Source organism: Girardinichthys multiradiatus, chromosome 20, assembly GCF_021462225.1.
Source record: "Girardinichthys multiradiatus isolate DD_20200921_A chromosome 20, DD_fGirMul_XY1, whole genome shotgun sequence".
NCBI lineage: Eukaryota > Metazoa > Chordata > Actinopteri > Cyprinodontiformes > Goodeidae > Girardinichthys > Girardinichthys multiradiatus.
The window spans coordinates 42594382-42609308 of record NC_061812.1 but is presented as its reverse complement, the minus strand read 5'-3'; the positions used below and the strand labels follow the sequence as shown (position 1 = coordinate 42609308).

At 39.0% G+C, this 14927-nt stretch overlaps 1 protein-coding gene across 5 annotated transcripts in view; it reads left to right on the top strand.

Annotated features, from left to right (window-relative positions):
• The first annotated feature begins 7581 nt into the window (after positions 1–7581).
• Positions 7582–14927, top strand: part of itpr1b (inositol 1,4,5-trisphosphate receptor, type 1b) — a 155479-nt gene continuing 148133 nt past the window's right edge. For all 5 annotated transcript variants that reach the window (XM_047347351.1, XM_047347350.1, XM_047347348.1 and 2 more), the window contains exons 1-2: positions 7582–7772; positions 9377–9488. In XM_047347351.1, coding sequence (XP_047203307.1) covers positions 9397–9488 — 92 coding nt within the window. In that variant the 5' untranslated portion in view covers positions 7582–7772; positions 9377–9396. The remainder of the gene's footprint in view (positions 7773–9376; positions 9489–14927) is intronic.

Here is a 14927-nt window from a genome sequence, read left to right as displayed (position 1 = left end):
TTTGCGTTTAGTTGGACATCATTTATTTTTCAAGAGGACAATAACACCAAACACACCTCCAGGCTGTGTAAGGGCTATTTGATCAAGAAGGAGAGTGATGGGGTGCTGCGCCAGATGACCTGGCCTCCACAGTCACCGGACCTGAACCCAATCGAGATGGTTTTGGGTGAGCTGGACTGCAGAGTGAAGGCAAAAGGGCCAACAAGTGCTAAGCATCTCTGGGAACTCCTTCAAGACTGCTGGAAAACCATTTCAGGTGACTACCTCTTGAAGCTCATCAACAGAATGCCAAGAGTGTGCGGAGCAGTAATGAAAGCAAAAGGTGGCTACTTTGAAGAACCTAGAATATAAGACATATTTCCAGTTGTTTCACATTTTTTTGTTCAGTATATAATTCCACATGTGTTAATTCATAGTTTTGATGCCTTCAGTGTGAAGCTACAATATTCATAGTCATGAAAATAAAAACAACTCTTTGAATGAGGTGTGTCCAAACTTTTGGTCTGTACTGTATACACACGCACACACACACACACACACACACACACACATATATATATATATATATATATAGAGAGAGTAATTTCTCATACATGATTTGTTTTCCCTCAACTTGTTTAGCAGTGGAGATTAGGTGAACAAAAGGTAATGAAGCTATTGGAACATCCTGTTGTTTCAGAATCAAGGTTTTAGTCAAGAGCTGATAACAATTTGACATATCTCACACTATTTGTGTGTGTGTGTGTGTGTGTGTGTGTGTGTGTGTGTGTGTGTGTGTGCAGATCGAGTTAGTAAAAGAATGTTCATTTACTGTGTTATCTCAAAGGAGTTCATGCTCTTCAAGATTTGTGAAACTTTTAATTCCACATCTTGTAAAGGTTTCATAGTCTTTGAACTTTTCCACCTATCATCACATCGCAACCACAGCCTTAATCTTATTTGGAGTTTATGGCACATACAACACAATAGGTAAGGTAAGAGATTTATGGATGTTGATTTTTTTTGTTTGCTGTACAACTGCTGTTGTTGAGAGAACAACATAAGAAGACCTGCTTGAAGTTGATTTAGTTTTGCATTTGTATTTAACCCTCCCAAGTCTTTACTTTGTAGAATCAGCATTTGCAATTACAGCTGCAGGTCTTTTAATACATTAGCTCATGTAGGGATCAGATTTTTGTTCTTATTTCTTTGCAAAATAGTTCAAGCTCAGTCAGTCAAATTGAATGGAGAGTATCTGTGAATAACCAATTTAAAGTATTCCATAGCTTCTCGATTCTATTTCAGTCTGGACTTTAAATGGTCTGTCTAATACTTGAATATGCTTTGATCTAAAACATTCCTTTGCATCACTAGCTGAATGTTTACCTGCCTACTTGCAAATATAAATAATTACATTTTGAAAACCATATGTCATTGTCTTTCCACTTCACCATTATGTACTCCTTTGTGTTGGTCACATAAACCCCCACTAAACTTCATTGAGGTTTGCGGTTTTGTCCTCCAGTTGTTTGTTCATTTTTCTGAAAGTCATGTCGTGAAAGTGAAAGTTCTACGAGTGTCACAGTTTGATAGGTAGTTGCTGATAAAAGGTCATCTATGGTTTTTGCTTCCAGCGGCATTGTGTTTTAGTGGGTTATTGTTTCTGATTTATGATTCATCTCAGAGAGCGACAGAGCCCTCCCTGTCTCTTCTTAACAAGCCCACACTTGATTTAGAGTTTTCAACTTGTTATCATATGTGAAATCATGATTCAATATTTACACATAAAGATTAGTTTAGCAGAACTGGCCCACTCTGAAAACTATCGATGCCTCAAACAAACAAAAAAAACCAACTGTTTTGCCCATACAAAGCTGCTAAGTTAAGGGCCTTGGTCTGCTAGCTCTAAACCATGCACAAGGATGACTCTTGGTCTGTTCTCCTACACAGATGGTTACAGCATTGTGTCATCCCAATGTCTCCCACTGTTCTCCGAACATTCAGATGAGATGTTGTTTGGCCGTTTGCTTTTTCCATGTCAGTTTTATGTCAGACAACCACTCGGGACACATCACTGCTACCTCCCACTATGTTTGTGCTCATGTTCACAACTCCTTGCATTATATAGGAAATCAATCTGTTTTCACACTCATCTCCGCTTTATCTGAGGCGCTGCTTCTCTTGTACTCGTGCTCCGTGTGGGAAAACAGCAGCGGATAAGCATTTAAGGTTACGGCGGGACACTGGAATAAAAGCCTGATCAACACACCGTGAGAATAAAAACCACAACATGTTCCTAAACAAAACACAAATCAAACAATTTTCACATCCAAACTGTTGCTTTTATCAAACGTGGCAGCAGTATTGTCCAGTTTTAATCCTCTTTTTTTCTGTGTGGAGGCCTATCGTCTGAGCAGTGTATCCATGACAACTGAGTGCTAAATGATCTGTGTTCAACTTCACTTAATATCAGTTGTAACTGAAGTCTGGAGATAAAAAGCTTTGCATGATATCATAACATTACACATCACATTTAGACCGACAGGTGTTGATGTGCAGAAACAAAGCATCCATTATCCAGCCTTCTTTCAACAAAGGGAGGGGCATGGTCTGGTTTTACATAAGCTGTGTTCAATGTGATTTAGATATCCTCTACAGATGCATCCATCAGTCCATTTGCTTTTTCTTTTTCAGACCTGGAGAAAGGTTCTGGAGTCTATCCCAGATGTCAGTGAACATGAAGCAGCGTATACACTGGACAGGCCACCAACCACTCTCAGGGCCAAGACAGACACACTCAGTCCTTTGATCACATTTAAATTTAACCGAACATGTTTTTGTACAAGAGTACCCCGAGAACAAGAAAACACTGGAAAACTATGGAAAGCTGGAAATTTAACCAGAGGCTGTGATCCACTTGCACTTCTAGGCAGCTCTGAGTGGTTTTCCTGTCCCTGCTAAAATCAAGCATCCCCAAAGAATAATGCTGCCACCAATATGTTGCACTATGGGGATAGTGTGTTCAGGGTGATATGCAGAGCTAGTCTTTTTACATTTTTTTATACTCATAGCATTGTGCATTCTATGTCCAATTTTGTTCTCATTTGACCAGAGCACTTTCTTCCACATGTTTGCTGGATCCCTTATACAGCTTGTGGCAAACTTTAAATAGTACCCTCTTTGGTGTTCTTTCAACAATGGCTTTATTTTTTCCATTCCTCGAAAATGGCCAGTGGTGGAGTGCAAAACCAATAGCTGTCCTGTTGACAGATTTTCCCACCCAAGTTGTGGATCTCTGCAGCTCTTTCAGAGTTATCATGGGCCTATTTGCTGTTCCTCTGATCAATGGTCTTTTTGCCTGGACTGTCAGTTAAAAACTGTGTAAGTACCACAAACCCTTATTGGATAACCCCCAAAAGCTGAGATTTAACCAGAGACTATATTGCAGTGAGACATCAATGCTAACCTCTGCACCGCCATACTGATGACTGATTACCTGACTAAAGGAAACAGAGTGTTTGACAACTCTAACAATGTTGCTACATGCATATTTATTGTTTTTTTTCTGCTGGTACATTCTGGCCCTGTGTTTTATGTCTGCACCAGGATACCTGTAAAACACAGTGTCCCTTGTTCTAGGTTGTTTTGAACTGGAACACTATGCAACATGGCAAAACGCTGTTATTACCATCTCAAAGAGTGTGCATAGTAAAAAAGTGCATGTTGAATGTAGAAATAGGACACCTCCTTTTATGATAATGGTTACTTATTATTTCTCAATTACTCCATTCCAACTATCTCTCAGGATCCTGGAGCTATGAAACCAGATTAAGAGCTAATTAGTGGGTTAAATGAATGCAACTGGACCTATTTGAAGGAGGAAAGTGCTTCTTTCTTTCCATGTGCCACTCTGTGTTTCATTCATATTGTAATCATGGATGATTATGGGTGATAAAGCTTTTATGCTATTTTTCTGTTTATATGTCTTGGTATTTGCACATACAGTATCTTAGTGTGCTACTGAAAGTTTCAGTACATACACAAGTATTTTCCAGTTCCTCTAACTAAATGTGACATGACTTTGGCTGGATGGTTTCTGTGATTTAATAGCAAATAAATGTCTTTAAAATCATTGATTGTATCATTTAACATGTTGACTTATTAATGAAATGTGTCTGAAGGCAGGTTAACCTAACTGATTCAGAAGTCCATTAATCTGACTGCCAGTGGCTGAGTCAGTGTTTCTGACAGGAATGATCCTCACACAATTGTTGTCTTCATCTTGTGTCCTTTCACATGCACAGCATGAGTCCCTATTTGTGAGACAGTGTGCTTCTGGTCCTGACATTACATACATGATATAATGTCCTCAACATATGACATCCATCCATTTATGATTAGGAGGTATTTCAGACAGATATATACTGTGCCTTCCATGTTTGCTGGCTCAACTGGTAAAGATACACAAAAACAACATGCATATGCTATTGCAGCAGCATTATCTCTACATCAGAAAAAGCAATTTGAAAAATCCAACCTTTAATTCAAGTACATTTGTTTAGTGGAACAAAAAGAAATATGCCAAGAACTAAATGTTATTAGCAAAATCACTAATGGCACAATTATTTGTACTCCTAACATCCACCCATTGCATTGTCTATTATCCTGAAATGGGTCATGGGTGGACCGGCGCATATCTTGAGTGGTCATTGGGCGAGTGGCGGAGTACACTCTGGATAGGCTGCCAGTCAGTCATAGGGTAAAAATAACCTTGCAGGCACACCATCATACCTAAGGGCAATTAGGAGTTCTCAGTTTGCCTAAAAGTCATGTTTTTGGAGAGTGAGAGGAAACCAAAGCGCCCTGAGAATGGATTTTGAACCCACAACAGCACCACCATGTAGCCATACCCCTAACAATGCATTTAAAATACTTCTAACTCTAACATACTTCTGTTATTTATTTTATATTAAAAATTTTTAAGCTCATTAGAGTTTCTAGAAAGTGTGTTGGTGCAAAAAATATGCAAATCTGTCATCTTAGGCTCATCAAGTTAACATAATAACCAGTTGGCCTGTAGAAAATGTCCAATGGTTGTTATGTCATAATGCCACGAAAAAAAGCCCTTTCTGTCCCACAATTACCAATGTTGTGGATTTAGTTAAAATCTGTTGGAGCTTTAACTGGAATAATGTTCTGCAGTCAGATCAGACTAAGACTAACCTTTTGGGTAACAAGCATTCAACTTGGCTTTGACAAAACTGAGGATAAATATGTGGAAAAGCACCTCATGACCGTCGTTAAGCTTGCTTAACAATGTGCATGGCATCATGAACCATTTAAAATATCTGGCTATTTTAAATAAAAATCTGGTGGACTCTACCTGTAAACTAAAAATGGGTCATCATTGGGTGTTTCAACAGAACATGGTCCGAAATATATGATCACATGAACACAAAAATCATTCACCAAACACAAAACCAGCCTTCTTCCAATGACAATCTGTCTTCAGAAATACAGGTCCTTCTCAAAATATTAGCATATTGTGATAAAGTTCATTATTTTCCATAATGTCATGATGAAAATTTAACATTCATATATTTTAGATTCATTGCACACTAACTGAAATATTTCAGGTCTTTTATTGTTTTAATACGGATGATTTTGGCATACAGCTCATGAAAACCCAAAATTCCTATCTCACAAAATTATCATATCATTAAAAGGGTCTCTAAACGAGCTATGAACCTAATCATCTGAATCAACGAGTTAACTCTAAACACCTGCAAAAGATTCCTGAGGCCTTTAAAACTCCCATCCTGGTTCATCACTCAAAACCCCAATCATGGGTAAGACTGCTGACCTGACTGCTGTCCAGAAGGCCACTATTGACACCCTCAAGCAAGAGGGTAAGACACAGAAAGAAATTTCTGAACGAATAGGCTGTTCCCAGAGTGCTGTATCAAGGCACCTCAGTGGGAAGTCTGTGGGAAGGAAAAAGTGAGGCAGAAAACGCTGCACAACGAGAAGAGGTGACCGGACCCTGAGGAAGATTGTGGAGAAGGGCCGATTCCAGACCTTGGGGGACCTGCGGAAGCAGTGGACTGAGTCTGGAGTAGAAACATCCAGAGCCAGCGTGCACAGGCGTGTGCAGGAAATGGGCTACAGGTGCCGCATTCCCCAGACCTGGGCTACAGAGAAGCAGCACTGGACTGTTGCTCAGTGGTCCAAAGTACTTTTTTCAGATGAAAGCAAATTCTGCATGTCATTCGGAAATCAAGGTGCCAGAGTCTGGAGGAAGACTGCGGAGAAGGAAATGCCAAAATGCCAGAAGTCCAGTGTCAAGTACCCACAGTCAGTGATGGTCTGGGGTGCCGTGTCAGCTGCTGGTGTTGGTCCACTGTGTTTTATCAAGGGCAGGGTCAATGCAGCTAGCTATCAGGAGATTTTGGAGCACTTCATGCTTCCATCTGCTGAAAAGCTTTATGGAGATGAAGATTTCATTTTTCAGCACGACCTGGCACCTGCTCACAGTGCCAAAACCACTGGTAAATGGTTTACTGACCATGGTATCACTGTGCTCAATTGGCCTGCCAACTCTCCTGACCTGAACCCCATAGAGAATCTGTGGGATATTGTGAAGAGAACGTTGAGAGACTCAAGACCCAACACTCTGGATGAGCTAAAGGCCGCTATCGAAGCATCCTGGGCCTCCATAAGACCTCAGCAGTGCCACAGGCTGATTGCCTCCATGCCACGCCGCATTGAAGCAGTCATTTCTGCCAAAGGATTCCCGACCAAGTATTGAGTGCATAACTGTACATGATTATTTGAAGGTGGATGTTTTTTGTATTAAAAACACTTTTCTTTTATTGGTCGGATGAAATATGCTAATTTTGTGAGATAGGAATTTTGGGTTTTCATGAGCTGTATGCCAAAATCATCCGTATTAAGACAAAAAAAGACCTGAAATATTTCAGTTAGTGTGCAATGAATCTAAAATATATGAATGTTAAATTTTCATCATGACATTATGGAAAATAATGAACTTTATCACAATATGCTAATATTTTGAGAAGGACCTGTAAATCCTATAGAAAACCTGTGGGGTGTGCTGAAGAGAAGAGAGAGCCTTGTACTCTGGACATAGTAGAGAAATTGTGCAATAATAGTTCTACGGGCATTGTATTAGACGATGGTGGATCCTCTTCATCACAAGTAGTCAGTGGCTGGTTTTGCACAAATATGCCCTCCGTCAACACCCCCCCGTTCCTACTCAAAACCTGAACTTCCCATGGTGTCCCTAACACAAAAGAGAAACAAACTCTTCCAACAAAAGCCATCAGTAAAAACAAAAAACAAACAAACAAAAAAAAAAACTAATCAGTGTACATGTAAACCTTTAAATAATTTCCCTGAGTTGAAAAAAACCCCATAAAAGTTTATTTCATAAATGTAAGCACACCAATGTATTTTTCTAATTCAAAAATATTTTGTGTAAAATGAAGCGTAGGATCTAACGAACTACACTACCCAGCAAGCTCTGCCGAATATAAATAGTAACCGAATGGGCGTTCCCGTTGTGACATGTGGAGGAGGTGAGAAGAGGATTGTTGCCGAGGACGCATTGAGCTGTCAGATATAACGCCGCTCATGCGACTCTTACCTACCTGGAGTTTCACTGCCATGGACTTAACCGAGGATAGTGCTGTGGAAATTATCCCGTTCTGACCTACTTCTTCTCGCGTTTCTTTCACCCGCTGTCCTCTGACGCCTTCTCTCATTCCTTCCAGGTAAAAACTCCATCTCTGTTTGTAGTTTTCCAGCTCGCGCATTGTTCATTTTTTTTTTTCCAACAGAGATGACAGCATCCCTGTCGAGGAAGTAGCCCACGCGCTCATTTGTTTCTGTCGTTGGCTGCAGCTCGCGCGCTGAAATGAAACAAAATTAGCAGAGAGAAAATGCACTGTGGTTGCTTGTACTTACCTGGACACTCTAGTCCTCAGTTTAACGGTGGTCCGGGGCGTTTCAGTGCTCACATGTTTACGTAATTTTGTACATAAAAGAATACAAAGTTTCTATATGTGCAGGAAGTTCAGTGGGCCCTCGGGGTATGGGTAATTATGACATTTAGCTTCACACATGTAGTTCTAGTTAACTGTTTACATTTTTTTTAAATTTCCTTTCAGTATATATATTGGTCATATTGTATAACATGTCTTAGATATTCAGTAACACTAAGCTGTAAATTATTTTTAATTTGAACTGTGTTATTCTTTATCAAACAGCACTGTTTAAATGAAGAAGCTCTCTTTACCTGCATAACTGCTGGGTTTGGACTCAGCCTGTAAACAAACAGAGTGGTGACCCAAATTTAAGATGAATTGGTTTATATGCAGATAATAGCACAATGCTCTCAGAAAGTAGTTCACTCTTTCCCACCCATACTCTTTATTGACTAATTTCTAACCCTTAAAGCCACTTTTAGTAAGTGTCAAGCCAGAATGAGCGGTTTACTTTGTTTGAGCCTGGGTTTTTTTAATGAAGCCTGTATCATACTTCTTTTTTTCCCTCTTTTTTTTTTTACTATAATTTTTCTTACATTGTCTATGTGAACATTGTCCAGTGCCTGTTTTTAATATTTGGCAGATAGCTCGTTTAGCTAAACAAATCTAGTTTAGAGTTTCAATAAAAACAACTGGACATAAAATATTTTTACTCCTATTTCTTTTACCTGTCCACTGTTTTGAATATAGTGAATGTCATAGTATATTACGGAAAACAAAATAGCAAAAAAAATCTTTCTGTTAAACCGCTACTGTTTGCATGATCTTAATCTAAATCAGGCTTTTAGTGACTGATACCGATTTTGGGTTTTCCTTGATGACTGATTCCTCAATTTCCATTTTTTTTAAATGATAAAACATGCAAAATCATCAATGTAGTCTTTGTTTTAACTCAAAAACTAAATATAACAAAAATCAACCATACAATACAAAAAGTGCTGAAAGCTTTTTTTTTAATAGAGGCAGTAGTTTTAAATTCAATCAGAAATGAAAGAGAAGTATCAAAGCAAATGTCTCTAAACTGTTCCTGAGTTTCATTAAACGTGCTATTTGTTGATGTGCTTACAAAAAAGTGGAACTCTAGGCTTTAATGCATTTAATGTACATGGGAAGAAACCCAGTTATTTTTCATTCAATCAAGGGAACACTGGCCAGTGTATGTTCTACCCAATTGAGTGGTGTCAATGGGTCATTATTATTACTTGTTGTCATTTCAAGGTAAAATGAAATGAATAATCTGTGATGGTTTAAAAATTTGTGATTTCAATCTTTTTTTCTTACATGTCATTATGCTTTTGAAATTTCTGATGTAATTTTTTTTTTTTTTGTAGGTGACTTAAACAGAGAAATCATGTCGGACAAAATGTCTAGCTTCCTCCATATAGGGGACATTTGCTCTCTGTATGCAGAAGGCTCCACCAGTGGATTTATTAGCACTTTGGGGTAAGAGCTTTTATTTAGATATCACTACCTCCACTTTTCACTTGCCTTACAAAGTTCCTGTAAGGATTTCTCCAGAGAAGAAACCTTAAGCAGTGTAATTCAGAACTGGCAAATAGCTTAGTATTAGTACTGTCCAAGGTAGAGTAACCACAGTGACCTGGGTTAAGGGTACAACCTGGGTGGATGTTGAGCAAAACAAGTTTTTCCAAATTATGTTTTGGTAGCAATTTAATGTCTCTTTTTGGTTAAAGACACCTTCTGTTGACCAAATAATAGACTCCAACTATATAAAATAGACTGCAAAATGTATCCATCCAATATCTTTCAATGGGGGTTGTAATCACTGAAAATAAAGTACTAGAAAAATGATCAACTCAAAGTATTTTGTTATAGTTTGGCTGCAGGATTTAATTTAATTACAATTAACATATTATACATATAATAAGTCACTCTGAAGCTTCCAACTTGTTTCCGTTTAGTTTTTACAGCTTTAATTGAACAATTTCGGAGGATTATTAAAATGTTATCAACTGCACTGATGGCAATAAAATGTCTAACCTTGAAATTTGTGTTAAAATTCTTGTTTGTAATAATTATATTTTTTCTCATTTGAGCTCTAAGATTGCCTAGCTGTTGTGTTCCTTTTTGTCCTTTGTGCATGTCTTAAATTTCTCTGTATCTTAACGGCACTTAGGTAAGTAGTTGGTATCTCCCTTCCTCCTTAATTGTAGGCGCAGAGTTAAAAGTGCATCTCATTATGTGAAAATAGAACAAACTCTGCCATGTAATTACTAGTCAGAGGTACCAATAAGGAGGAAGAAGAGGAGAGTGTGATTACTAATATCTCCAGTGTCTCTTGTACTTCTTGTCCACATTTTATTCAACAAAGTTTTTTGCCTCATGTTGAAAATGTACTCAGTATCTATATTATCATGTCCTCTCTCACCTTCTTAAAGAAAAGAAAGACATGCAGCCTTCCTCCTCTTGCTGTGTAACAAATGTATTTGTCATTCACCAGTGGTTGCACCAGGCCATCTTGTATGCAAAGTTTCAAGCCATGCTCTTTCACAGTTAGAACTTTTTGTCACCCACCATAGCAACAAATACATTCACAGCTTTGATGACTACTGACATGAGAGCGATCATTTGTCAAATTTCCATCCTCTAGTCTCATGCCTGTAATCACCCGCCGCTGCTATGTGCGCTCTTGTTTATAAGAAAACATGGAGGGTGCACCTAAAAATAGCAGCATTGTTTTGTATTCAATTTTGCATGTGCAGTTAGCATTTTGAAAGTGACCCCTGACAGACACCTGCATCCACCTGCATCCACCTGGTCCACCCCTGGCAGCTGAAGTTATATGCAGAAAGGAAAAACCACCTTCTCCTTGACACTGGATAACAGGAAGTCGTAAAACACCTGTTCTTTTTGGACCATGGCCAATTATTGCATTATTGTGATCACACACAATGGATTTGATTAACCTGAAAACTTAAAATATTATTGTGGTGGTACTCTACAGTGTAGTTATGTCTTTCAAAAAGATCAGCAGTCAAAGTATCCTTAAAGGGTTTTTAATTCATGTTTACCTACTAACTTGTATGAAATTGACATTAGGTTTCCAAAATAATGATTATTATGTTACATGTAAGTTATGTTAAAATGTAATTTAATAATAGGCATATTGCTTTGTACTGTTGAAACCAAAACTTTACATACCCTGAATAAGAAGACGTTTTTTTTTCTTCTCATTGTCTGACATTAAATAAGACCAAACCTTTTTAAGTCTGTTAGAATAAAAAACTCAGAAAGTACTTTTCAAAAAAGGCTCATAATCTTGATGAACTGACTGCACAAATAAAGTTTTGATGTCTACTTTTTGGCTTAAAAAAAATCTTAAAACTACTTTTTGTGACAAATTATTGGTATAAAAAAACTAAATTTGTGAACCCACCTACGCCACCAAAGCTAGTGGCGCAATGCAATTGCTGCACACAACCCCACCCTTTTAGCAATCCCAGGGAAATCTGGAAAGACCTACCTCAGGGTAGTACCTTATGCCTGTGAAAGTAAGGTCTTCCCAGGGGGCATACTGATGAGATTCCTGAACCACTTTAACTAACTAATTTTAACGCAGAAAAGCAGCACCTATACTTCAAGCTCCCCCTGAATGATGGAGCTCCTCACCTTATCTTTAAGGCTAGGTACGGCCACCCGACGGAGAAACTCGTTTTGGCCACTTGTATCCAGGATCTCATTATTTTGGTCATGATTCATAATGTCATTAATATAGGTGAGGATCTGAAAGTAGACGGACCAGTGAAATGCATTTTAGTGGATCGTCCGATCCACAAAAATTCATGTAGACCAAAGAAGCATAATCCCATGACCCCCTTAGTATATCAGATAGGGCTAAGATCTGGTCCATTGTTCAACGACCAGAATGAAAGCTGCATTGTTCCTCCTGGATCTGAGGTTCAATAATCACTTAGAGCCTCTTCTCCAACCCCCCAGATTAAGCTTTCCCAGGGAGGCTGAGAAATATGATCCATCTGTTGTTAGAACAGACTGTCTGCAGCCACAACCCAAGTTTGCCACACCAAGGGTATTGTCCCAGTCCTCCATCAGACATTGCAAACACTACAGCCCCACAATGTCCAGAGCCTTTGCATCTGAGGCTGACTCCTTTCCACACTTAGTGCCCTGCCACAAGTTTTTACTACCTCCTTGACCACTGCCAGAGTCTTCAGGCTCAACCTTCTCCATGGAGGACCTGGTGAATAGATCGAGGAGATACTCGAAGTGCTCCTTTCACCACCTGACAATATCCTTAGTCCAGCTTCGCATTTGATGATTGATTACAAAATCGATCGTTAACCTTTGGCCCAAGGTGCCCTGGTACCAAGCACACTTATTGAACCACATTGTGCTTGAACATGGAGTTGGTTAAGGACATTCTTTGCCTCACACAGAGGTTCAAAAACAAAACACTGCTTGGGTTGAGATCAGGGAGGCAGTTCTTCCCAGTCAAATAATCAATAGACATCAGGCAACATATCAGGAAAAGAATTGTCCCACAGTTTTGATTCATCCTTGGGTACAATTTAAATAAATAAATAAATAAATAATTAAAATAAAGCTTGTAAAATAGTGTCAGTATCAACAGTGACACAAGTCCTGTACTGACATGAGCTTAAAGGCATCTCGGAGAGGAAGAATCCTTTGCAAGTCTTGTGGTGTGCTAAAATTGTTTGGCCATAATGATTGTCATTACATTGTAATGGAAAAAGAGGGAGCTTATGAGCAGGACAGCACTATCCTGACTGCAGTAATGGGAGTGGCAGCATCATACTATTTGGGTATTTTGCTGCATTTTGGACTAGTACTGTTCAAACATCAGATGGCATTTTAAGGAAAGAACATTACCTTGAAATACTAAAGCAAAATTTCAAGACCATTTTGAGCCAACACACAAACCCCAATCTTCAGTAAACTCAGCTCTAGCTCCTGATATGTTTTTATCCTATATTAGCAGTAGTTTAATAATTTGCTAAAGTTCTAGACTAATGCTTGTATGCTTACACTCATTTTCTACATGATTACTTAGATTCATATCTATTTTAATGCAGTTCTGTTTAATCGTGGCTCTACAAAGCCTGTTTGTTTGTGTGCCATTATAAAGTTGTCTCTGAAATGTTCGAAAATTGAATGACTAGTGTTTCAGCTACTCCCCGCTCTGCTAACTGCTTCACTTTCTTAAGTGCACTGATCAGAGCACTGTGCTGAGTGGGACACATGACACAGTAAGACAAGAAGCTGTAGCAGGCGTTGCAGTTTCTTTTTATTGTGCAAAATAAAATTGTTGTTAGGGAAAATCCAGATCCACTTGATCAACAACAAAATAATCAAAAACATTTTGTAATACAACTTTGGAAGTTGTGCTCACATTCATAGGCTGATTGTTGAAAAATCGACTATTCAAAATGCAGGCACACTGCTCATTGTGGATGTGGCTGAGATAAAACCACAGTACATCAACAACAGACAGTAGTTTTGTCAGTGATTCTCCCTGTCTGTTTTGCCTTGATGCCAACTTGATATTTGTAATTGGATCAGAACAACCCTATTTGATATCCTTGTTCAGAAAATAGGCACAAGGGGAGGCAGTGGTTAGTTGGTGGTACTGCAAAAACGTCATGACACTGTTCCCAAGAAACAGTAATTTTGAACCAAAAAGAGCAGGTTATAAATCAGAATAGACTTGCTGAAATAGTTTTACTGCCATTAACTAATGTTTCAGAACTTTATTGTCAATAGGAAATAAGTATGCTTTTGGCGTATACTTAATCTTGTTGGCTTGACTAAATAGTTCAGAAGGGTTACATAATACACTGCTCAAAAAAATTAAAGGAACACTTTTTAAAATCAGAATAAAATATCAAGTCAGTTAAACCTCTGGAACATTGACCTGGTCGGTAAAGTAGTAGAGGAGGTTGTTAATCAGTGTCAGCTGTTTTGGTGTTAATGAAATTAATAACAGGTGCACTAAAGGGCAACACATGACCCACAAAACAGGACTGTTTTGCAAGTGAAAGCCACAGATGTTTTTTTCCTCACTTTTTTTTCGATAACCTTTTAGTTGTTTTGCATTTGACCAGGGTGAGTATCACTACCAGTAGCATGAGATGATACCTGGTCACTAGAGGGGTTGCACAGGCAGTCCAACTTCACCAGGATGGCTAAATACATGCCATTGCCTGAAGTTTTGCTGTGTCTCCCAGCATAGCTTCAAGAACATGGAGGAGATTCCAGGAGACAGACGGTTACTCTAGGAGAGCTGGCCAGGGCCATTTGAGGTCGTTATCCCAACAGCCGGACTGGTATCTGCTCCTTTGAGCAAGAACAAATAGGATGAGAACTGCCCTACAAATTGACTTCCAGCTGGTCACTGGCGTGAATGTTTCTGATCAAGCCATTAAAAACAGACTACATGAGGATGTCCTGATGGCCCACTTTCTTTAGTAGGCCCTGTGCTCACTGCCCAGCACCATGAAGATGGACTGGTATTTGCCATAGAAGTTCAGATTTAGTTCAGAACTGGTGCCCTTCTCTTTTTACAGATGAGAGCAGGTTAACTCTGAGCTCATGTGGAAGATGTGAAACGTTTTGGAGAAGCTGCAGTGAACCTTAGACATTGTTCAGCCTGATTGGTTTGGTAGTGGGTCAGTGTTTGTCTGGGTAGGCCTGCTAGATAGGTCCTGGGTAGGTATGCATGTAATTGTTGTGGATTTGCCAGTCTGCAGAACTTGTAAGATAGGAATGTGTCTTACACACTAAGCATTCAAAATGCTCAAAGAACAAAATTGTCTCCATTAAATGACACCGTGGAGATGGGGGGGTTGTCTTTTAACCGGTGGGTTGCTGGTTTGAGCCACCACT